This window comes from Scyliorhinus canicula, chromosome 12, assembly GCF_902713615.1.
Source record: "Scyliorhinus canicula chromosome 12, sScyCan1.1, whole genome shotgun sequence".
NCBI lineage: Eukaryota > Metazoa > Chordata > Chondrichthyes > Carcharhiniformes > Scyliorhinidae > Scyliorhinus > Scyliorhinus canicula.
This window is the reverse complement of record NC_052157.1, coordinates 123,456,961-123,480,063: the sequence shown is the minus strand read 5'-3', so window position 1 is coordinate 123,480,063 and position 23,103 is coordinate 123,456,961. Positions and strand designations below refer to the sequence as shown.

General features: G+C 45.5%; 1 protein-coding gene across 16 annotated transcripts in view; it reads left to right on the top strand.

Moving 5' to 3' along the window:
- The window catches only part of LOC119974776 (peripheral-type benzodiazepine receptor-associated protein 1-like), a 378,013-nt gene that overhangs the window by 251,755 nt on the left and 103,155 nt on the right, over positions 1 to 23,103 (top strand). For 10 of the 16 annotated variants that reach the window (XM_038814002.1, XM_038814003.1, XM_038813999.1 and 7 more), the window contains 7 exons: positions 4,601 to 4,684; positions 6,585 to 6,674; positions 8,222 to 8,362; positions 8,745 to 8,849; positions 12,240 to 12,290; positions 17,801 to 17,821; positions 21,557 to 21,758. In XM_038814002.1, the coding sequence (XP_038669930.1) occupies positions 4,601 to 4,684; positions 6,585 to 6,674; positions 8,222 to 8,362; positions 8,745 to 8,849; positions 12,240 to 12,290; positions 17,801 to 17,821; positions 21,557 to 21,758 (694 nt within the window). The remainder of the gene's footprint in view (positions 1 to 4,600; positions 4,685 to 6,584; positions 6,675 to 8,221; positions 8,363 to 8,744; positions 8,850 to 12,239; positions 12,291 to 17,800; positions 17,822 to 21,556; positions 21,759 to 23,103) is intronic. The other 6 variants (XM_038814006.1, XM_038814013.1, XM_038814005.1 and 3 more) reach the window with 4 other exon arrangements.

The following is a 23,103-nucleotide window of genomic DNA, read 5'->3' as shown; positions in this document are numbered from 1 at the left end:
TGCTGGGATGGAGGGACTCAGAGCCTCCAAAGTCCAAAAAGGGGTTTGGGTCAGTGACATGGCGGGGTTTCTCAAGTTGGGGAAAATCAAATTTGCTTTCAGGGGTTCGTTACTCAGTTTGCACATCTTCCCTGGTCTGAGAGGTTCATCTGTCTCTCGCTGTTAAACAATTGCAAGGGCTGAGCTTCCTTCACTCCTCCCTTCTGGATTCCCATAACTGCCTCTCTTATAGTTACACCCTCCTATCCTAAAGTATATAAGTTTAACATCTGTTGCATGGACGGTCTTTGAAACAAATGTGAAAAACTTGTGCCTGCTAGCCCATTTACCGAATATCTGACAGGTACAACAATGAGACTGGATATTGAACTTATTAACAATCATTCCTATCTAAACACACTGCTCAGGTATTGAAAAAAGCCAGCAGTAGCAGGGAATGCAAATGAAGTGTCCTCAGTCTATCCAAATTGCAGTTCTGCAGAGTTATGGGCTAAGTTGCCTCTACTTCCCATTTCTCTTTCAAAGCCAAGTTAGAATTATGATGTTACTGATGTGACATTTAGCAGGTCCCGTTGGAATGTAATCATTTCCACGGTAAGTTTTCTGTTGGCCTTATTTTCATGCTTCATGGACCTGATGAGGACTACTTATTGGAAGCCCAGTATAAATTGCTGACACAGCAGTGAATTGCTGACTGAAGCAAACAACTAATTGTCTTAGTGCACATGACTGCAGGTCTCTTATGCTCGCTGCCTTGATGGAAATTCTGTGTAGAGTTGGGAGCTCCAAGTTAAATGAAAATCAATGTTGAGTTAACTATTGGGAACCTAATTGATCAGGCACCTCCAAATGGGATTCAGTAGCTACTTTTAGACAGGTGGAGGATGCTATTGATGTAAATTGGCTTACTTTGAATGGGGAGAAGCTTGTGAAAGTAATTCAGCAAACCTGGGACGGGATTCTCCAATAATGGGACTATGTCCCACGCCCACGAAAAAATGTGCACAAATCACTCTGGACATACCTGGAGAAAGTCCAGGCTGATCTCCAATTTGTAGGAGGCTAGCAGGGCCCCGGAATAGTCCTCGCAGTTCCGGCTGCCGATACGGCACCCTGCACCTTCAACGGCCGCCCCACGTGACATGGCACCGAAAACATAGGCCCCCGCCTAGATCTCGCGCCCGCGGATCGGTGGCCCCCAATCGATAGCCTGGCCATCCTGGAGGCCTGCCCCTGTGAATGATCCACCCGCATGCCACCAGGGCGGCTGCAGCCGCCACGCCAAGTTCTCCACAAGTGGAATCATGAGAGAGCCACGCCGTTGGGAACTCGGCAAGCTGCACTTTCAGGATCGCCACGGGGACCTCTTTCTTTTTTTAATATAAATTTAGAGTACACAATTCATTTTTTTTTCCAATTAAGGGGCAATTTAGCATGGCCAATCTACCTAGCCTGCACATCTTTGGGTTGTGGGGGTGAAACCCACACAAACACGGGTGAATTTGCAAACTCCACATGGACAGTGACCCAGAGTCAGGATTGAACATGAGATTTCGGCATCGTGAGGCAGCAGGGCTGATCCACTGCGCCATCGTGCTGCCTCAGGGGGCCTGTTTCAATGGCTCCCAACCAGCCATTCTCCGTTCCTGCGCCGATTGCAATTTTGGCTCGGAGAATCCCGCCCCTTAGGTTGCCTTGAACATGGTATTTCTGGTTACTTCAGTTGAGCACTGTCAGTTCACACTCAGTTCAAAATATAGTTACTTCTGCAGTCAGAGCCCAATGCTTGACTAGAAACAGGTTTCTAGGCATGTTGTTAGCCAGTCCTGGCAGTCACGTTTTGGTCTAATAGCTGAAACATGTCTTTTGAAGTTTAACTTATAGGCCATGTACAGTGTGTGGAAAACTGCTAACAGAAAGTACATTGGGCGGGATTCTCAGATTCTGGGGCTAAGTGTTCATTCCGTCGTAAACGCCGGAGCGTTTTATGACGGTGTCATCTGGCCCCTAGGAGCAGCGATCCTGCGCCGCACAGGGGGCCAGCACGGCACTGGAGTGCCTCGCGTAGCTCCAGCTGCAGGTACGGCGGCAGCACTGCCGGTGCAGGTTCGCGCATGCGCGTGGGTTGCCTTCTCCGCGCCAGCCCTCGGGCAACATGGCGTAGCCCTACAGGGGCCCTGCGCTGAGAAACATGGGTCCCCCCTCCGGAATAAGCCCGCCCGCCAATCGGTAGGAGCCGATCGTTGGCCTGGCCACTGTGGAGGCCCCCGCCCCAGAGCTGGACCCCCCACTCCTCCACACCAGACAGCCCTCGCAGCATGAATGCCAAGGTCCCACCGGGTTGGACCACACGCGAATGACGCCGCTGGGACTCGGCTGAACTCTGTGGGCATTCGGCCTGTCGAGCACAGAGAATCGCTGGGGTGCCGTGGCATTGGCGCCGATTCTCCGGCGACTGAGCGGTGTCGCGTGATTCCCCCCCCGGTGATTCTCCGACACAGCGTGGGGTCGGAGAATCCCACCCATTGTTTTTGGAGTTCCTCCTTCAGATACCTGTGCTACAATTCATTGCATGTAACTGAGTTTATATTACTCCAGTTTTGGATTACTCCTGGCTATCCCAGTCAGAATTATGTCTCCTTGACCACATCCTCATCTAACAGTTTAATTTCACCACAAGTATGAAATATGAGCAAGCAGGCCAAACGTGTTTTCATTTAACCACAAATTAATTGGAGACATGATACAGGCTTTGAATTGCTGAGGGTTATGGATTTACTCGGGCTGATAATTAGTGTCTCAAATTTGGAGCATGGGGTATGGATTCACGGATGATACCCAAATACATGATAGTACTTGATACTCTTTCCTGCGGCTGCAGGCTAAAACTGCAAAGACTTTGTAAATTCTTTTGAATGATATTGGGACGGTATGACTGATATCAGGAGCTATAGAGTCAGAATCCGGGTTGGACGGTGTTGAAACAGGATGGAACAGTGATTCACATCATACGAGAGAATGATAATTCAGTCACTTGGCTTCATTTTAACTCTTTTAACTCCGTTTGGTCGTTGAATTCAGGCTAAAGGTATGTTCCTAATGCCTCTGATCTATTGAAAGCATTGACTTTTTGATGTGCAACCCTGCTCCGATACTGATGAAGCAGAATCTGTGGTAAAAAATATACTGTAAAGGATTGGCAGAGTGGGATGACGATAACATAATAACGTGCTGTAACGCCAGATCTATAAATATTTACTGCTCAAGGTGCTGCTCCCACACAGTAGTGGGACTTTCACCATGGGCGAGCACATGAGAGTGAACACAGGTTGAGAGTTAAATCAGGAAAAATTTCAAGCGTGCCAGGAAGCCAGCTGCAACCTGCCAATGTCTGTGTTTTACGGAGGCAGGGCAAGGGGCAATCAGCCCATCTGCTCCCTGGAGGTGAGTTGGCATTTTATAATGTGCTAATGAGGTTAGCAACTTCTGATTGAAATTGCTTTGCAGGTTTTTTATGTCGGTCGCTGGGTTTCCCAAGCCTCAGGAAACTCGGCAGCTGAAGCAAGGACAACTTTGGAGAGAATGTCTTTTACAGCACTGCTTATGAGCCAGGAGAAGCTGAAGTGCTTCCCCCTGGCTCGCCAAGTGCCCCAGAATTAGGGTTGAAGTTCTCTCCTCCTCTCTCTCTCTCCTCTCTCTCTCCCCCCCCCCCCCCCCCCCCCCCCTTCTCCCCCCCCCCCCCCCCCCCCCCCCCCCCGACCTACCTGGTCCTATGCAAATCGCCCCAGTAAATATCTAAGTTCGTGTGTCTGGAAGAACTTCCAAAAATGAGTGCTTGCTGTTGCACTCACAACAGTAGCTCCAGTTTTAGATCAGACTGTCGGTTTTAACTGTGGTGTTTGGATATTTCTAAAATGTAATTTTTTTACATTAAATGTTTTCACTTTGTTTCTGTTAAGTTATTATGCATTCTTTTATTCGGTGGCATGTATGTATCACAGTGTTCAGAGACTACATACCAATATACCATCAGTTTAAATCTACACTCCCTCTAGAGACGTGCCCAATCTTTCTTAGCCCAGATAGCTTAGGAGCAGGTTGGCAAATCTGAGGCTTGGAAACCCCCAATTGTGGCAGGACTACAGATGGAGTTTACCCAACAGAAAATGATACAAGGTGTCAGTATAGCGCATTGACAAGCTTCCTGCCGTGTGTACAATCAGAAACACCTCACCATGAAGGTATCGGCTTGCAGGCTAATCCAGAACTGAGTGGAAAATGTTTTAACCACAATGACAGGTCAACCCTTCCAGCTCCAATTAATGAACCAGTTTGGTGGGGCAGTCATCAATCGTGTTAGGCAAGCTGTGGATCTGTATTTCTCGTGAACTTTGATACTGAGAGGTGCGGACAACACTAACCTCCATCTTGGAGCCAACCCTAAAGTGACCTGATGACCTCCCTCACAGGGAGGAGAATCAGTGCTTCATTATTAAATATGTTAATTGTCAATGTAAAGAAACATCGTTGCCACCTCCTGGATTTTCATCCAATTACAATTGTAAAATAGTCACAACAAGATTTTATTCATTCTCCCCAGGAAACAGAATTATGTAAAAAACGGAAAGAATGTGAAAGCCATGAGCAAGAGATAAAGAAACGCCAGCGGATATGTGAGGATCTGGTATGTGTGCAACCATCTGTTTTAATGTATGAATGTGAAACAGTGTGAGAGTAGGAAAGGCTCATCTGTCTCTCGCTCTATTGCGAGAGTATTAAATATTAATTGTGTGCAATCTTAAATATGCAAGATGAACCTCACATAGAAATGTGGGTACACCATTTTATTAGTAGCATTTGCGTATTTCAAAATCCTGGAACTCCTTTCCTAATAGTACTGTGGATGTAACTGCAGCGGTTCAAGATGACAGCTCAGTACCACCTTCTGAAGAGCTTGGGATGGGTAATAAATGCTGGCCTAACCAGTGACGCCCACATCCCATAAATTAATACAAAATAAAAAGTTATTAGAATTATGTACATCTTTGTAACATGCGTGTACATATATATATTATGGCCGGGATTTTCTGGTCTTTGGGATTCCCTGTCCCCACCGGCAGTGCACCCCTGCCTGTGGGTTTTCTGGCGGCGTGGGGCGGCTTCAATAGGAAATTCCATTGACAAGCGGTAGAAGTAGTGAATCCCGACGCCAGTGAACAGTGCGCTGCCAAGAACCACGCGTCTGGGGGACCGGAGAATCCAGACCTACATATACACATATAAGATGGAATTTATTGTTTGCGATGGGAGTCCCATCTACTAGTCAACTGGTGAGACTTCTGTGACATTTATCTCCAGGAGGCCTGATCCTATTGGGGGATAATCAAGCACTTGAATGGACAGCTTTGGGTCTCCTATGCAATCAATCCTCTGGTAGAGCAAATAACCTATCCTTGAGAGCTGCTGTCCAATGAGAGGCCTGCAGCTCTTTACTGATAGTGCTATTGGGAGCGGTGCCACTTGATCGGACAAGGAGTGCCTGAGTACGAGCGACTCTGTCCCCCAACTTGGCCACCAGTAAACTCGAGTTTTGCTGCGTAATTTTCTCACATAGCGAGTCCTCACCTACCAGTGGCTACTTAAGGGCCTCAATTGATATCCAGGCGGAAAGGCTGCCCTCCACCCTTGCTTCCTTGAACTTGGTAGTATGAAGATAGAAGGGTAGCCACTTGACACCCTCTCACCCGATCAAGTACCCGCCTTCCTCTCCACCCTCTGAACTCACCTCCAGGTTTTGAGGGGTGGTGTGGGAATATTAAATTCCACCCGTAATTTGTATGTAAAAGTTGTATTTTGGAATTTTGATTATTGCAAATATGTTTGAGCAAAATTTCTGAATCTGTTGTGACATAAAAGTACACTAAGACCAGAATTGCACTATTTCTGTCTGAGACTCAACTCCACGCAGTAGAGTTCCCTGGAATTTCAGTGTTGAAGCTACACTCTGCAACCAAAACAGGTAAGCTAGCTGTGGGAAATTGGGCTAATGCTGACTTCACACTTGTGCACAGCCTCCTTAATCACGGAGACATTAAATCTGATAGTGGCTGTTTGGTGACAAGGACTAAGTAATTACAGTCGGCATAATCCCAGGTGATCACCTTTGAGGGTGAGGGCTGACTGGTGGTGATTTAACCTAAAGGGATCATCACACGTCAGGCGAGGGCCCACAGTGTGGGTTCAATTCCCGTACCGACTGAGGTTATTCCTGAAGGCTGCACCTTCTCAACCTTGCCCCTCGCCAGAGGTGTCGTGGCCCTCAGGTTAAAACACCACCAGTCAGCTCACTCTCAAAAGGGGAGAGCAGCCTATGGTCCTCTGGGACTGTGGCAACATTTACATTTACAAGGCTTGTGAAATCAGATTTCAGCAAATTATTATTGGAAAAGAAAGGGTTACAACCATCTGCTGTAACATGAACCACTGAAAGATAGTAGATGGAAATAAACTGAAAGATTGAAGTACAGTCTGAAATGGAATGCTCTGCCCAGCTCTGGTTAAAATGTATATGCTTTTACTGACAGGAGAATGCGCTGAAACACGCCTGGAGTGAGAATGCACGGCTAACCGAAGAGACCATTCGACAAAGTCAAGAGGCACAAGAGACTGAAAAGGTAATGCTTGGTTTCATCTCTTCTCAGTTCACTGAACCAACCCTTCTATGACCTTATCCCAGTGGGGCAGGAATGAATTTGTAACTTTTACCTTGGACAACATCTACTCTATGTTTGCCCTATAATGCATATTCCACAATCAACAAATCCTTTGTTACCCACTGTTATAAGAACTAGGAGCAGGAGTAGGCCATCTGGCCCTTTGAGCCTGCTCCGCCATTCAATGAGATCAGGGCTGATCTTTTGTGGACTCAGCTCCACTTTCCCGCCCGAACACATAGCTCTTTGTTCTTCAAAAAAATATCTATCTTTATCTTGAAAACATTTAATGAAGGAGCCTCAACTGCTTCACTGGGCAGGGAATTCCATAGATTCACAACCCTTTGGGTGAAGAGATTCCTCCTAAGCTCAGTCCTAAATCATCTTCCCCTTATTTTGAGGCAATGCTCCCTAGTTCTGCTTTCACCCACCAGTGGAAACAACCTGCCCGCATCTATCCTATCTATTCCCTTCATAATTTTGTATGTTTCTATAAGATCCACCCCGCTCCCTTCTAAATTCCAACGAATGCGGTCCCAGTCTACTCAATCTCTCCTTGTAATCCAACCCCATCCAATGACATTATGCTTCAAATGACATTGTTCAGGAAGGACTTGATTTCTCAAAACTGGAGGCCACTAATTTGTATTTAATAACAGAGAAAGTAAAAGCTTCTGCCAGGAATCAGGGAATGTGGCAGGCCAGCCAAAATTCCATTAACTTTCGGCAGGACGGGTCCAATCCCGGCCCCGGGTCACGTGTGGTGTTTGCACATTCTCCCCATGTCTGCATGGGTCTCACCCCCCACAGCCCGAAGATGTGCAGGGTAGGTGGATTGGCCACACTAAATTGGGAAAAAAAGAATTGGGCACTTTAAATTTAAAAAAATCCTGTTCTGTCTTGTCCTCTCTTCACTCTATTCTGTAGTGTGTTCCTTTAACCTCATTTGGAACTGTGTTCCCTCTCTTCTCCCCCCCCCCCACCCCCTTCCATTTAGTCCCATTTTTCCTCCTATTTGCTCAGCTAAAGTGCTTCTCATAGATTCTGACTGAGCACATATACAAATTTATTCCGCTTTGCATTTGACAATTTATGTTCTTTAATTCCCCTTTTCTTTCTGCCAGTTACCAGTATCTCATCTTTATCCTCAAGAATGCCACGTTAGGATGCTGTTTCCCAGGCCTTATTTAAAAGCACTTCTTTGCAGCTGTCAAAGAGATGCTTTAGAAATAAAGCCATTGTATGGAACGGAGGAGCGGAATGGGTGGGTGACATTGTTTTATGTATTTTCCAAGGGCCTGGAATTTCAGTGTAAAATTCTGTTACATTATTTATGCTCCAAACTAGTCCAGGCCCCACGTCTTTGATGTGATCCAAAGCTGTCTGCATTATTTGCAAAGTAAGCAGAACATTTGTCTGTTTGTTGACACATTCAATGTATTTTTACAGTCATGGAGTGTGAAATTTTATAACCGTGTTCCTTTTGGCCCTTTATCACTGTGCTGAAGTACCTGTATTTGATGCAGATTAAAGCTCACAACAATGACCTGAGGGGGGAACTCTCAGTGGTGACAGCAGAACGAGATTCATCGCTGAAGGAGAATCAGCGACTCCAAGCCAAGCTGGAGAACCTAGAGCAGGTCCTGAAGGTAAGATCACTAGTACCACCGCATGCAGAAAGATAAATCTACATCACAGTGTGAGGGAGATGTTGTTGAGCTCGCCTAACTGGCAGAACACTGCCACGATAGAGACACATCTGAGTGGGAGACTGCAGAACTTGGATAGCTCACATCACATTCATAGCGTTCCCTAAACTTTCAGTCTTTGTGCCTGCTAGGCTCTTGAGGGAAGTGGTCTGTTTCTGGCCTGCAGAAAGAAAGAAGATGTTTTGAGCTAGTAATCCCAGGCCACATGAGTTTCTGAGGTGCAAATAGGAATATTTCATAACAGAGCTCAAGTACTGCTAGAAAATATAATGAGGGAGTAATTAACATAATGGTGGGGAATAATTAACATTTCTCTATGCAGCACATGCGAGAGGTGGCAGAGCGCAGGCACCAGCTGGAGTTGGAACATGAAGATGCGCTGACAATTCTGCAGGCCAAGCAACATGAGGTTGAACGATTGCAACAGGTAGTAAAATTCCACCTATTTCCCTTTCTCTTTTGGCTTAAGACATCGACCTCTTACCGGGTTTGTGTGATCCACAGAAACTAGCATCCGGCAATTGGCCTGTGCTGTTTCTCTTGTGTAAACATTGACTATAAGTATAAGCAGACTATTTGATTGTGGAGACTTCACACCTGAGCCTAATCCTATTCTGTGCTCTGTGGGTCACACAGTAATCAGTAAATAGCAGTTAAGAATAGGAACCTAAACAATAAGAGCCATTTATAGCTCCTCTTCCTTTGTGTAACGCAAACCAAGCATGAAACCTGGATCTATCTGGTCTATTTTAGTTACTCATTGAATGAACTTGCTGATCCATCATGGAGCTTGCATGAGTATATTCATATTTTAAAATATTCCTCATTAATATGCCAATTAAAAATAGGTATTAGATTTCATTTGTCACACTTTTAAAGCTGGATTTTTAGTTGCAAAGTTTTAAAAAAATATTTAAAAAAAATAAATTTGGAGTACCCAATTCTTTTTTTCCCAATTAAGGACAATTTAGCGTGGTCAATCTACCTACCCTGGACATCTTTGGGTTGTGGGGGTGAAACCCACACAGACCTGGGGAGAATGTGCAAACTCTACATGAACAGTGAGCCTGGGCCGGGATCGAACCCAGGTCCTCAGCGCTGTGAGGCAGCAGTGCTCACCAAAGCGCTACCGTGCCGCTTTTTTTATTTGAAACGTTGAGCTAGATTAATTCTGCTACAGCTCACAACCAATTCACATATATTAAGATTACCTAACTCAGGTTGCTGTTTTGATATGGAACCATTTTATCCCTGCAGTGCAGGGAGAGGCTATTTGGCCCAACGTGTCTTCCCCGACCCTCTGAAAGAGCAACCTACCCAGCCCCCGCCCTATCCCCGCAACGCACCTAACCTACAAATCTTTGGACACTTGAGGGGCAATTTTAGCATGGTCATTCCATTTAACCTGCTCATTTTTGAACTGTGGGAGGAAATTGGAGCATCTGGAATAAACCTACGGCGGCAACACGGGGAGAATGTGCAAACTCCACGTCACCCAAGGCTGGAATTGAACCGGGTCCCTGACAGTGTGAGGTAGCAGTGCTACCACATTGCCACCTTGCCGCCCCAAACCACTGTTGTGTCTCTCGGTGATACACATTGCTGAAGTGTGGATTCTAGCTCTACATATGCTCTGTCACCTACCTAAGTGTTGTTTAGAAACTGCTCTGCAGCTTAGTTTGGCTCCCTAGATCTGAAACTCAAAAGTGCTTCATTTGAGAAATATGATAACATTGGGACACCTCCGAGGAGTGAAATAAAAACCAGCAGAACAAAAAAAATAAAGATCCTTTCCAAAGACTCTTAATAACAGCAATATTTGGCAAACAAATGTTTCCGAGTAAATTTCAGAAACTTGGAATGCTGATTCACAATGTACCAAGACCAAAATCTACCAGTGACCATCCCTCCATCATAAGGTCAGAACTGGGGATTTTCGCTGATAACTGCACAGTTTTCTACACCATTCACGACTCCTCAGATACTGAAGCATTCGTGCCCAAATGGAGCAAGACCTGGACAATATCCAGGCTTGGGCTGACAAGTGGCAAGTAACATTTGCACCACACACGTGTCCGGCAATGACCATCTCCAACAAGGGACGATCTAACCATCCTCCTTGACATTCAGTGGCATTACCATCGCTGAATCCCCCACTATCAGCATCCTGGGGGTTACCGTTGACCAGAAACTAAACCGGACAAGCCATATAAATACTGCGGCTACAAAATTAGGTCAGAGGCTAGAAATCCTGCAGAAAGTAACTCACCTTCTGATTCCACAAAGCCGCACCGTCTACAAGGCACAAGTCAGGAGTGTGATTAAAATACTACCCACGTGCCTGGATGAGTGCAGCTCCAAGACCACTCCAGAAACTCGACACTCCCTCCACCACCTTCGCACTTAGTGTGGCATTAGTTTGTATTGTCTATCGGATACGCTGCAGGAACTCACCAAGGCTCCTTCCAAACACACAACCGATACCATTGGAAAGATATGGGGGGGTGGGGGCAGCAGATACATGAGAACAACACCACCTGCAAGTACCCCTCCAAGCCTCACACCTTCCTGACTTCGAAATATACCGCTGTTTCTTCACTGCCCTTGCGTCAAATTCCTGGGACTCCCTGTGTAACAGCATGAGAGGTGTACCTACATTAGACAGACTGCAGCGGTTCAAGAAGGCAGTTCACCATTACCATCGCGAGGGAATTGGGGATGGTAAATAAATGTTGACCAAACCAGTGAGGCCTACATCCCCATGAATGAATTTTTCAAAAAGAGACTGGCGGGGAAGGGGGGGGATCTAGAATTTAAATAAAAAGTTAGTGAGGAACCTAGGCTGATCAATTATTCTGACATATTATTCTACAGTATTGCAAAATTGTACTCCTTCGACAACCTCAAGTGGTTGTATAAAATACTGATCACGCTTGAAACACAAACCACTGAGTTGTCTCAGTGTTGTAGTCTAAAACATTCCCAGCCTCTTCACCGGCATCCCTGTAAATTGATTGACCGTCACGTTCAGAATGAATAGGTATTGCCCTTTTGGAGCTGGGAGAAGGTTAGACTGTCTCTGTAGCCACTCATGAATAGTGAAATGGAGTCTCCACAACTATCAGGCAACATATTCATTTGTAATCAAGCTCCTCATGTTAAAATGTTGGGTTGTTTGTGTGCTTGAACTTGTTCAGAGTAACATTAAAGCCAGCTATAAGAGTTAATTCAAATATTATATATGCTAGAATTCTTCACCCGTGGTGGTGTGAGCTTCAAGGATTTGTAGCTTTAAAGAACAAAGAACATTACAGCACAGGAACAGGCCCTTCGGCCCATCAAGCCGATCCAGATGCCTTATTTAGACCTAATACTTATTGCTCAAATGATCTGTATCCCTCCATTCCCTGCCCGTTCATGTGTCTATCAAGATGCATCTTAAACGTTACTAACGTGCCTGCCTCCACCACCTCGGTTATGTTTCCCCTGAACTGGAGAAATAAAGTGCAACTTTACGAAACAGATCATTTGGCCATCGGGACTGTGCTGCTGTCCTCAGATGAACTGTGCAGGCTAATCTCAGTCTCCTGCCTGCTCTTCAAACAAAATAAGAAAGTTTACGTTTAATATTCCTTGTTCAAGTAATGATCTCATTCCTTTCAAAGTATTTAACAGACTCTGCGTTAATAATGCTTGGTGACTGATCCCACCGACTAACCACCCTCTTTATAAATAGATTTTCCTAACGTTTCCTCCTTTCGCAGGCAGCAGCCAATGTGCCGAAATTAAATTAATCTGCTTTGTATTTCAAATTAAGGCTCAGTTTGAAGCAAGGAAGGAACATGAAGGTGTGGTCCAGTTACTGGAGGTAAGAGAATAACTGCATGTTATAAACGCAGGAAATGCTAGAGAAACTCAGCAGGTCTGGCAGCATCTGTGCAGTGAAAAGGAGTTAACAATTTGAGTCCAATGTGACATGCGATCATTGTTAACAAACACATTTCAAACTGAATCCTCAGCCTGCTGTTAAACCTGTCATTGGAAAGTGAAATCCTCACTGAGCTGTTAGCATCCTCCAGTGTTTACACTCTCAGCTCTTTCACTGATCTCTTCAATGGTTTTGTCATTATACTGACTTCAAAGAGAGCTGGATGACTCTCCCTTGAATCCTGTATAAATGATCTTGCTGTGTTTGCAGGCACAAGCAACACTCGCAGCAACCAGGTAGTGCTAAGATTGGTGAGGTCCCCAAATATTATGTTAAAATCATGGAATCATAGAATTGTTACAGCATAGAAGGAGGCCATTTGTTCCGTTGTGTGTCCTGCACCTCTGAAGGAGCAATTTATCTGGTGCCACTCCTCTGCCTTTTCCCCACAGCCCTGCAACTTTTCACGGAATGATCCTTTTCTATTTTGAAAGCCTCAATTGGTCCTGTCTTCACCACACTTTTAAGCAGTGTATTCCATATCCTAATCACTAGTGCGTGAAGCAGTTTTTCCTCACATCACCATTGGATCTTTTGCTGATTACCTTCAATCTGTCAACTCTCGTTCTCGATCCTTCTGCCAATGGGAATCGTTTCTTCCTTTCTACTCTATCCAGACCATTGATAATTTTGAATACTTATGTCAGATCTCCTCTGAACCTTCTCTTCTCCCAAGTTCATCTCATTTTTCTCCGCATCTGAAGTTCCTCAGTTGGAACCGTTCTAATGCATCATTTCTGCACCTTCTCTCTGCCTTCCCATAGCATGGATGCAGTGGTCCAGTTAAGGCTGGACCAAGGTTTTATACAACAGATAGATTCTCAACCAATAACTGTTCCAAAAAAGAGGAAATTGTTTCTGGGTCTGTGGAAAATCGGGTGGTCTGGATTTACACGTGCAGGGTCAATTTGGGAATTTCTCCTCAATGTTTTCTTTCCATGTGCAGCATCACTACAGGCATCAGAGCCGAAGCACGCCCTGTGCCTACAGACACCAGACTTTTTCCAGACATCAGACTCTGTGTCTAGACACCATATACAACTTCCAGACATTACACTCAGCACCTTCAGACACCCGATGCAACTTCCAGAAATCACGCCTTGTGCCGATAGACACCAGATACATTCCAGACTTCAGACTCTGCATCCACAGACACCAGACGCAGTTTCCAGACATCAGACTCTGTGTCCAGACATAGGGGGCGGGATTCTCTCAGCACGGGGCCGGGCTAGAGGATCCCCGCGACTGGCACGAATCGCGGCATACCGCCCCAACGCCGGCACGCGATTCTCCACAGAGCGGAGAATCGGCGCCATTGGCACCGGCGTGGTTGGCACGGCACCGGTCGGGGGCCGCATAGAGCGCCCCCCACCGATTCACGGCCCGGGATGGGCCGAGCAGCCGTCGTAAAAAAGCCGAGTCTCGCCGGCGCCGTCCAAACCTGCTCTCAGTCGGTGGGAACTTGGCGTGGAAGGGTCGGGGGCGCCCTGTGGGGAGGGAGGGGGGCCAACCCCGGGGAAGGCCTCCGGTGTGGCCTGGCCTGCAATCGGGGCCCACTAGTCAGCGGGCCGGCCTCTCTGACTGGGGGCCTCCTTTCTTCCACGCCGGTCCCTGTAGCCCTGCGTCGGGGCTGGCGCGTTGAAGGGAGCCACTGCGCACGCGCGCGTTGGCGCTGGTGCCACTGCGCATGTGTGGACCCCGCGGCGCCCAGCTGTTCCCGGGATTAGCAGCCAGAGTGGCGTGAACCGCTCCAGTGCCATGCTGGCCCCCTGTACGGGCCAGAATTCCTGATCCTGAGCCGTGTTGACGCCGTCGAGAAACACGACGGCATTTCCGACAGCGTCAACACTTAGCCTCAGGATCATAGAATCCCGCCCCATATACAACTTCCAGACATTATACTCGGCGCCGACAGACACCAGACACAACTTCCAGACATCACACCTTGGCCTACAGACAGCAGACACAACTTCCAGACATCATTCTCTATGCCAACAGACACCAATATTAACTTCCAGACATCACTCTGTGTCTCCAGACACAACTTCCAGACGTCACACTCTGCGCCTCCAGATATCAGAGACAACTTTCAGTCATCAAACTCTGCCCCTGCAGACACCAGACACAACTTCCAGACATCACGCTCTGTGCCTCCAGACACAACTTCCAGGCATCATACTCTGCATCTCCAGACACCAGACACAACTTCCAGAAATCAGACTCTACCCCTAAAGACACCAGACACAACTTCCAGACATCATGCTCTGCTCCTACAGACACCAGACACAACTTCCAGACATCAAACTCTGTGCCTCCAGCCACAACTTCCAGGCATCATACTCTGCGTCTCCAGACACAACTTCTGCACATCATACTCTGTACCTAAAAACAGCCCACAGACAAATTCCGGATACCATACCCTGTACCAACAGACAGAATTTTGATTGCACACCATGATCTATTCCGTTCTCAGCTACTCAATGTTGAGAACTCGCAAGCCTATCTATATCCAGCAGCTGCATACAGTAACACTAATATTCAAAACCACAATGGAGTTCATTGGTGAATTCTCTCACCAATCATGCCTGGAGCATACATTGCTATGAGCGACTGGGACTAATTTTGAACACACCATGTGCGCTGTGTTACTATCTTCCACTCACTGCATTTTGTTGGAGAAATTGGCTAGCTTTTTTTAAGAGACGTTGCTGTAGTTTTGGTCATTGTTCAGTTTGCTGTAGTTCATATAGACTCTCAGGCTATTACTGCACGGTGAGCCATTTAAGTAAGTTCTGTTTTGCAGTTTGCTGCGTAAATAGAATCTGCTGTAAAATAGACTGCCCAGTCTTGTCATAAGTCTCATTCCTCCTCCAACTCATTGGTTGATGTAGCGATGTCAATAGGCACTCTAACATCCAGCCCACTGTAAAGCCAGCCTGTATCCAGCTATACAGCACCAGTGTATTTGACTATTTCTCTATACAAGATACTGACATTTAACTACTCGTTTAGCATGTGAGGATCAGTGACACTAATGTGATTTACCCTGTTTTTACTCCATGGGCTGCAGGCAAGCATTATTCAAGAAGGGAGGAAGGGATAAACCAGGAAACTACAGGCCAGTCAGTCTTCAGTGGTGGGGAAACTACTGGAAGCAATTTAAAAAAAAAATGTTTTAAGTGCCCAATTTTTTTATTTTCCAATCAAATGGCAAGTTAGCGTGGCGAATCCACCTACCTGCGCATCTTTGGGTTGTGGGGGTGAGACCCACGCAGACACCGGGAGAATGTGAAAACTCCACATGGACAGTGACCTAGGGCCGGGATTGAACCCACGTCCTTGGCGCCATGAGGCAGCAGTGCTAACCACTGTGCCAAAGTGCTGTCCTTGGAAGCAATTCTGAGAGTCAGCATTAATCTGCAGTTGGAGAGGCTGGGATTAATCAAGGACAGTCAGCATGGTTTGTTAAGGGGAGGTCATGTCTGACCAACTTGATTGAATTTTTTGAAGAGGTGACCAGGTGTGTAGATGAGGGATATGCATTTGATGTAGTCTACTTCGGCATTAGCAAGGCTTTTGATAAGGTCGCACATGGGAGACTGATAGTGAAGGTAAGAGCCCATGGGATCCAAGGAAATTTGGCAAATTGGATCCAAAATGGTGTTTTACTGACTGGGAGCCTGTGTCCAGTGGGGTTCCGCAGGGACCAGTGTCGGGGCCCTTGCTGTTTGTGGTTTATATAAATTATTTAGTTAGGAATATCAGTAAATTTGCGGATGGTGCAGAAATTGATGGGGTGGTAAATAATGAGTAGGACAGTCTTTGATTACCGGAGGATATAGACGGGCTGGTCAGATGGACTGTTTGTGGTAATTCACTCCTGATAAATGTGAGGTGATGCACTTGGGCAGGACAAACAAGGCAAGGGACTACATGATAAATTACATGAAGTACCCTGGGAAGCACTGAGGATCAGAGGGACCTTGGTGTGCATGCACACCGATCCCTTAAGGTAGAAAAGCAGGTGGTTACAATAGTTAAGAAGGCACATGGTATTCTTGCCTTTATTAGCTGAGGCATAGAGTTTCAGAGCAGGGAGGTTATGCTGGAACTTGGTTGGGTCACAGCTAGAGTATTGTGTGCAGTTCTGGAATCCACATTATAGGAGGGATGTGATGGCCCTGGTAAGGGTGCAGAGGGATTTACCAGGATATTGCCTGAGCTGGAGAGTTTTAGTTATGTAGAGAGATTGGATAGGTTTGGATTGCTTTCCTTGGAGCAGAGGTGATTGAGGGGGGACATGATTGAGATGTATAAAATTATGAGGGGTATAGATTGCATAGAAAGGAAGAAACTTTTCCCCTTGAAACTACTGGCCTGTAGTTTCCTGGTTTATCCCTTCCTCCCAATGACCAGGGGGCATAGATTTAAGGTAAGGGGCAGGAGGTTTAGAGAGGATGTGAGGGGAAATGTTTTTACACAGAGGGTGGTGAGAGTTTCGAACTCGTTGCCTGAAAAGGTGGTAGAGGCGAAGACCCTCATAACATTTAAGAAGTATTTTGATGTGCACTTACAATCGCAAGGCTATGGGCCAAGTGCTGGAAAATGGGATTAGAATAGTTAGGTGATTGTTTTTGATCAGCACAAATGCAATGGGCTGAAGGGCCTTTTCTGTGCTGTAGACCTCTTTGACCCAGGCAGCGACTGTCCTCCTGGTGGAGCTCACAAGCATATTTATATTATCTATGGATACGCAGCTCATTGATGTCTGTTCTCAACTCTTAATTGGTTGCAACTTCTGGCACTACCATTTTGTCATTTCATATGTACAGAAAATGTATCAGTCACACCAAGTGATTTCACAAACTGATGACTGTAGAGATTATGAGTGGCCTTATGTCACCAGCTGATGTTACACTGCTGATTACATCTGACTAAAATGTTATGGAAATAGCAACCACCTTACTGGATTCCAGGAACAGGAACTTGATGTACACGAATCCATGCAATATCTGTGAAATGTACGCAAGTGTGTGACAGCAAGCTGGGCTGACAATGCGCTGCTAATGTCTCTGGGCATCTGCATCTTATTAAAGAGACCAGCAATAGGATATTGTATTGCTGAAATTCTTTAGCACCTGGCTCCTCCTTTAGAAGAATGCATTAGAGCTAAAAATGTTTCACCACATAGAGCTATAACTGATCTTGCAATGTCACATTTATCATTGATCTCTGTTAAATCGTAGGAGTTGACCTGCCTAGTTTTACAGTTGGAGCTGGTATATATCTGTATTGAATGATGTCTGCAGTTTATTGGATTGAGATTTTTGACTGGTTTGAAGCATGCTTCTAATTAAAGGTGTTTCATTTTCTGTTTCTCCTGTTGATAGAATACCTTGGATTGCATGCAGGTACACAGCACACATTCTTCTCTCTTTAGCATGTAGACGTTTGTGTGTGTTTGAGGAACCCTCTGTGCAGCTTTCCACGTAATAAATCCTTGCAATAAATGAGAACATACTACTTATATGAATGTGCCTTTTCAAGTTTTAATCTCTGCATGTACAAAAAAGAAACAATGTTCTGTAAATCTGTTTGGTTAATCAGTGTTTAAAAGATTTTGCATGGTTTTTCTTTTAATCCCTTTATTAGAGCAGAACTATTGCTTAGTAATTATAAATTGTTTCTTTTTTCTTCCCAATAATCACCTTTTTCCTGTTAAGCAATAATCACCTTGGTGCGATAACCCACATAAATGGCTGTAGAAGCCAACAGAACAAAAGTGTTTTCTTGCATTAATTTGTTTCATGATCTTGCTTCTGTTTAAATAGAATTTAGGTCTCTTTTACTGGTGCCACTGGCAGACTTGTTGGAAATAGGGTAACTCCACTATATATTGAGGCACAAATCTCAGCATAGAACATTGTATTGATGGATGATTGACTTAGTATTACTGCAGTCTCGATAGCTGATTGTCAGCTTTGTTCAGTTGACAGAACAATTGCCTTAAAATCAGAGGATTGTGGGTTTGAACCCTCAGCATGTTATGATTGAAGTGATTTCCTTGTCGCTGGGAAGATGATTGCATAATGGTAATGTCACTGGGCTAGTAATCCAGAGGTCCAGGCTGGTGCCCTGGGGACACGGGTTCAAATCCCACCACAGCAGCTGGTGAAATCTGATTTCAATTAATAAATCTGGAATCTGAAGCTACTATCAGTAATGGTACATGGCCTTTCTTCATAAGTCATGCCCTCTAGTCCAGGCAGCATCCTGGTAAATCTCCTCAATCAACAATTGTTCTAAAAACTCATCTGGTTGACTGATGTCCATTTGGAAAGGAAATCTGCCATCCTTACCTGGTCTGGACTACATCTGGCTCCAGATTGACAGCAATGTGGTTGACTCTTAGCTGCACTCTAAAATGGCCTAGCGAGCCACTCTGTTCAGGGACTATTAGGGATGGGCAACTAATGTTGGCCTTGCCTGTTACATGCACATCACATGTAGAATAAAAAAATGTCATGCACTCTTGAAAGCAGAGGGAGTTCTTTCAATGCTCGAGCTAACATATAGAATAGTACAGCACAGTCGGCCCACAATGTTGTGCCAACCATTTATCTTAATCTAAGATCAACCTAATCTACACCCCTTCAATTTACTGCTGTCCATGTGCCTGTCCAAGAGTCGCTTAAATGTCCCTATGACTCTGATTCCACCACCTCTGCTGACAGTGCATTTCATGCACCCACCACTCTCTGTGTAAAGAACCTTCCTCTGACATCTCCCCTATACCTTCCTTCAATCACCTTAAAATTATGTCCCCTCGTGACAGCCATTCCACCCTGGGGAAAAGTCTCTGGCTATCCACTGTAGCCATGCCTCTCATCATCTTGTACACTTCTATCAAGTCACCTCTCTTCCTTCTTCGCTCCAGTGAGAAAAGGCCTAGCTCCCTCAGCCTTTCTTCATAAAATATGCCCCCCAGTTCAGGCAGCATCCTGGTAAATCTCCTCTGCACCCTCTCCAAAGCATCCACATCCTTCCTATAATGAGGCGACCAGAACTGGACACAATATTCCAAGTGTGGTCTAACCAGGGTATAATAAAGCTGCAGCAAAACCTCGCTGTTCTTAAACTCAATACCCCTGTTAATGAAAGCCAACACACCATACACCTTCTTAACAACCCTATCAACCTGGGTGGCAACTTTGAGGGATTTATGTACATGGATCCCAAGATCCCTCTGTTACTCCACACTTCCAAGAATCCTGCTTTTAACCCTGTATTCAACATTCATATTCAACCTTCCAAATTAATCTCTTCACATATATCTAGGTTGAACTCCATCTGCCACTTCTTAGCCCAGCTCTGCATCCTGTCAATGTCCTGTTGTAACCTGCAACAGCCCTCAATACTAGCTACAACTTTCTTAAATAACTTTGTGAAAACCAGATCAACTAATTCTCTCACTGCTGTAAGTGGTGACTTGTGAGTAAAATGACTGTTACTTGTCTATGTAACAATGCCACTGCATTTAAAAAAAGAGTTATTTCACAGAGTGCGGTCATTGCTGGCTGGGCTAGCATCACTAATTACCATTAAGGTAATGGTGAGCTGCCTTCGTAAACTGCCGCAGTCCTCATGGTACACCCAGAGCGCTTTTGGGAAAGGCAAAAGTAATTATTGTATGGGCATCGCTTTAGAATGATCTATGAGATGTGAGGCACCAGAGGGGTGATTCTGCAATTCTTTACTCCCATTGGGTACTGTCTTCATAAGGAGAATCGCTGCAATTGTGCTGCGTTACTGTTTGTAACAAGCACTCCCTGTTGGGAGTATGGGATTACAATATTATACCTTATAGAAATTAATGTATTGGGTTAGTGTTGTGAATGGACCATTCTGTACAATATGGGTTGTATAAACAGTAAATTTTGTGGCACCAACTTAATCAGTCTGAGCAAGACAACATTTTGACTAAACCCATTGAGACAACATACCTGCCTTGCTTGAACTTTCCCCTTCGTCTCTCCAGGCTGTTGTCAGCATAGACTGAGAATGGATCCATAAAACAAGGATAAGTGTGTGTGGGTACCATTAACTTGGGTATTGGCATAGATCAGTAACTCCCCTCTAAAATAGCTGAGCACGCCACTCTGTTTAAGGACTATTAGGGATGGGCAACCAATGCTGTGGCACCCTTACCCCATGAAAGAATAAAAAATGCCATGATGATTAAAGTAGTGTTGATCAGAAGAATCTGCTTTATTGCAACATTATAATTAAGCAAAATGAATTCTGTCTTTTCACTGCACTTAGTTAGCTCAGTTCGCTGGACAGCTGGTTCGTGAGGCGGAGCCAGCAGCTATGATTCAATTCCCGTACCAGCTGAGGTTATCGACGAAGGCCCCACCTTCTCAACCTTGCCCCTCGCCTGAGGTGTGGTGATCCTCAGGTTAAATCACCACCAGTTAGCCTTCTCTCAAACGGGGAGAGCAGCCTAAGGCCCTTTGGGACTATGACGATGTTCGTTACCTGTTTTGGTTGTCTGTATTACAACAATGATTTTGTTTCGGGGCAGTATGGTGGCGCAGTGGTTAGTGCTGCTGCCTTAATGGTGGCGAGGTCCCAGGTTCAATCCCCGCCCTGGGTCACTGTCCGTGTGGAGTTTGCACATTCTCCCGTGTTTGCGTGGGTTTCGCCCCCACGATCCAAAGATGTGCTGGGTAGGTGGATTGGCCATGCTAAATTGCCCCTTGGTGGGAAAAATGAATTGGGTACTCTAAATTTAAAAACAAATGTTTCATAAATTAATTGGCTGAAAAGCTGTGAAGCATTTTGGAATGTTCTGTGGTTATGAAAGGTGCAATGTAAAAATGCATGTTCTTTATTTGAAGTTTACAAAGAAAAATTATCATGTAAAAATAACAGGGTGTAACTCTACCAGGGTACAATTTTAGCTTCAGTTCCTTCTAACTGTATGTACACCTGTAAAATATTCACTGCATACCTGCAGTACTAAGCTTCATGCTTAGTTTCATGTTTCTATTAAAGTTTTGCAGCACAAGAATAGACTGGCAATTGATGTGTTGCAATTCAGACCTACCACACAATGAACACAGACATTCTCATTTTTCCATCAGGCCAAGGTGCGGGATCTGGAAGAGAAATGTCGGAGTCAGAGCATGCAGTTCAGCCTTCTCTCCCAGGAATTGGAACACTTCCGCCTGCAAGCTGGAAATATTGACCTGCTAACTAATACTCTTGTGAGCACTGATACACCAGGATTGCTCTCCCGAAGCCAGCCCCAGCTCCTAAATGAAGTGGAATCACCAATGGCAAAAGGTAATCGGCAGGGAGCCAAACTTGTTGAAACATTTGCAACAGGGACCATGAAAGTCCTGTCACACAATCTCCTTTGAGAAGCAGATCTACAATCGAATCACAGGCACAGAAACTTGACATGTCCCACTTGATCTTGCCTGCCATTACTATGGGGGTCATATTGACCCCTTGCAATGTTGAGATGAGGGGAGTAATGTGAATGTGACAACAGTTCTCCGTGAACTATAATACCAGAGCAATGGGGAGAGATTATTTTTAGAAATTACCAGTGTGTAGGTAATTGAGCCAGATTAGATCATTGGGGATGTCCTAGTGTTGCCACAACAGTTTCCACAAACTGCTCATTTGCCCTGGTTGTGAGTAAAGCACAAAATTACAACCATATCACTTCTATGTTCAACTCAAAGAAACTGTTCTCCCCAAAGAACAATGTGGAAATTGTTAGATTCTGTACGCCTCCTCCATGCCACCAGTACCTTGGGAGGTGTCAGTCTCCCTTTTACACTTTTAGCTCCTCTCAGCTCTGGAATCAGATGAACCTACTTAAGAAATATTGGGGGTAAGAAATAGTAATTCAATCTATTGAAATTCATCCCATTTTAGCTTAACACTAAAGTCCAATCTTCTGTTACAGTAAATCAACAGAACCCATCCATCATATTCATTAGCTGTCCCATCGAAGTCCATTCTTCGGGTGCATTAAGTTTCTTATGGGCTGTTTTTATATATTGGAGTGCGATTCTACCCAAAAATGACTCATTTTGGGCAGTTAGTTTATTTTTTTGCAATGGGGAGCTAAAGACCGGTGCCATTTTTAAAGGTTCAAAGTGAGGTTGAGAGTCTCTCACACCCCTAACCCACAGACATCGTGACCCCCTGCAGACATGGGAAACACCCCCAACCCTCGACCCTGGAGGGGAAACCTTCTCCCCCCACCACGAAACGTCCAAGTGAAACCCCGTTCCCCCACATCACCCAGGCATGAAGATGACCTGGCCCCACAACCATTCATCATTGTAGATGCCGGCCAGAGTGCCAGTTTGGCACTGCCCTGTCCTGTCCCCGACCACCCAGGGACTCCAACGGCCTCCAAGCCCCCCCGGCATTGCCATCACATCTGGTCTCTATTTTTGGACACTAGTACTAATTCACACCGGTGTGAGGCCTGGATGGTGAGACGGGTGACAGCCAAGTGACTGCGGCCTCCACCGGGCTGCGCATTGTTAAATGAGCTTAATGATTGATGCTTAGTTTCTCTGGTATTAAATGAGTGATGCAGATCGCACCGGGTGTAGCGGGTCAGATGCATCGTGCTCGGCTCAGCATCACCCGCTATGCACCTGGC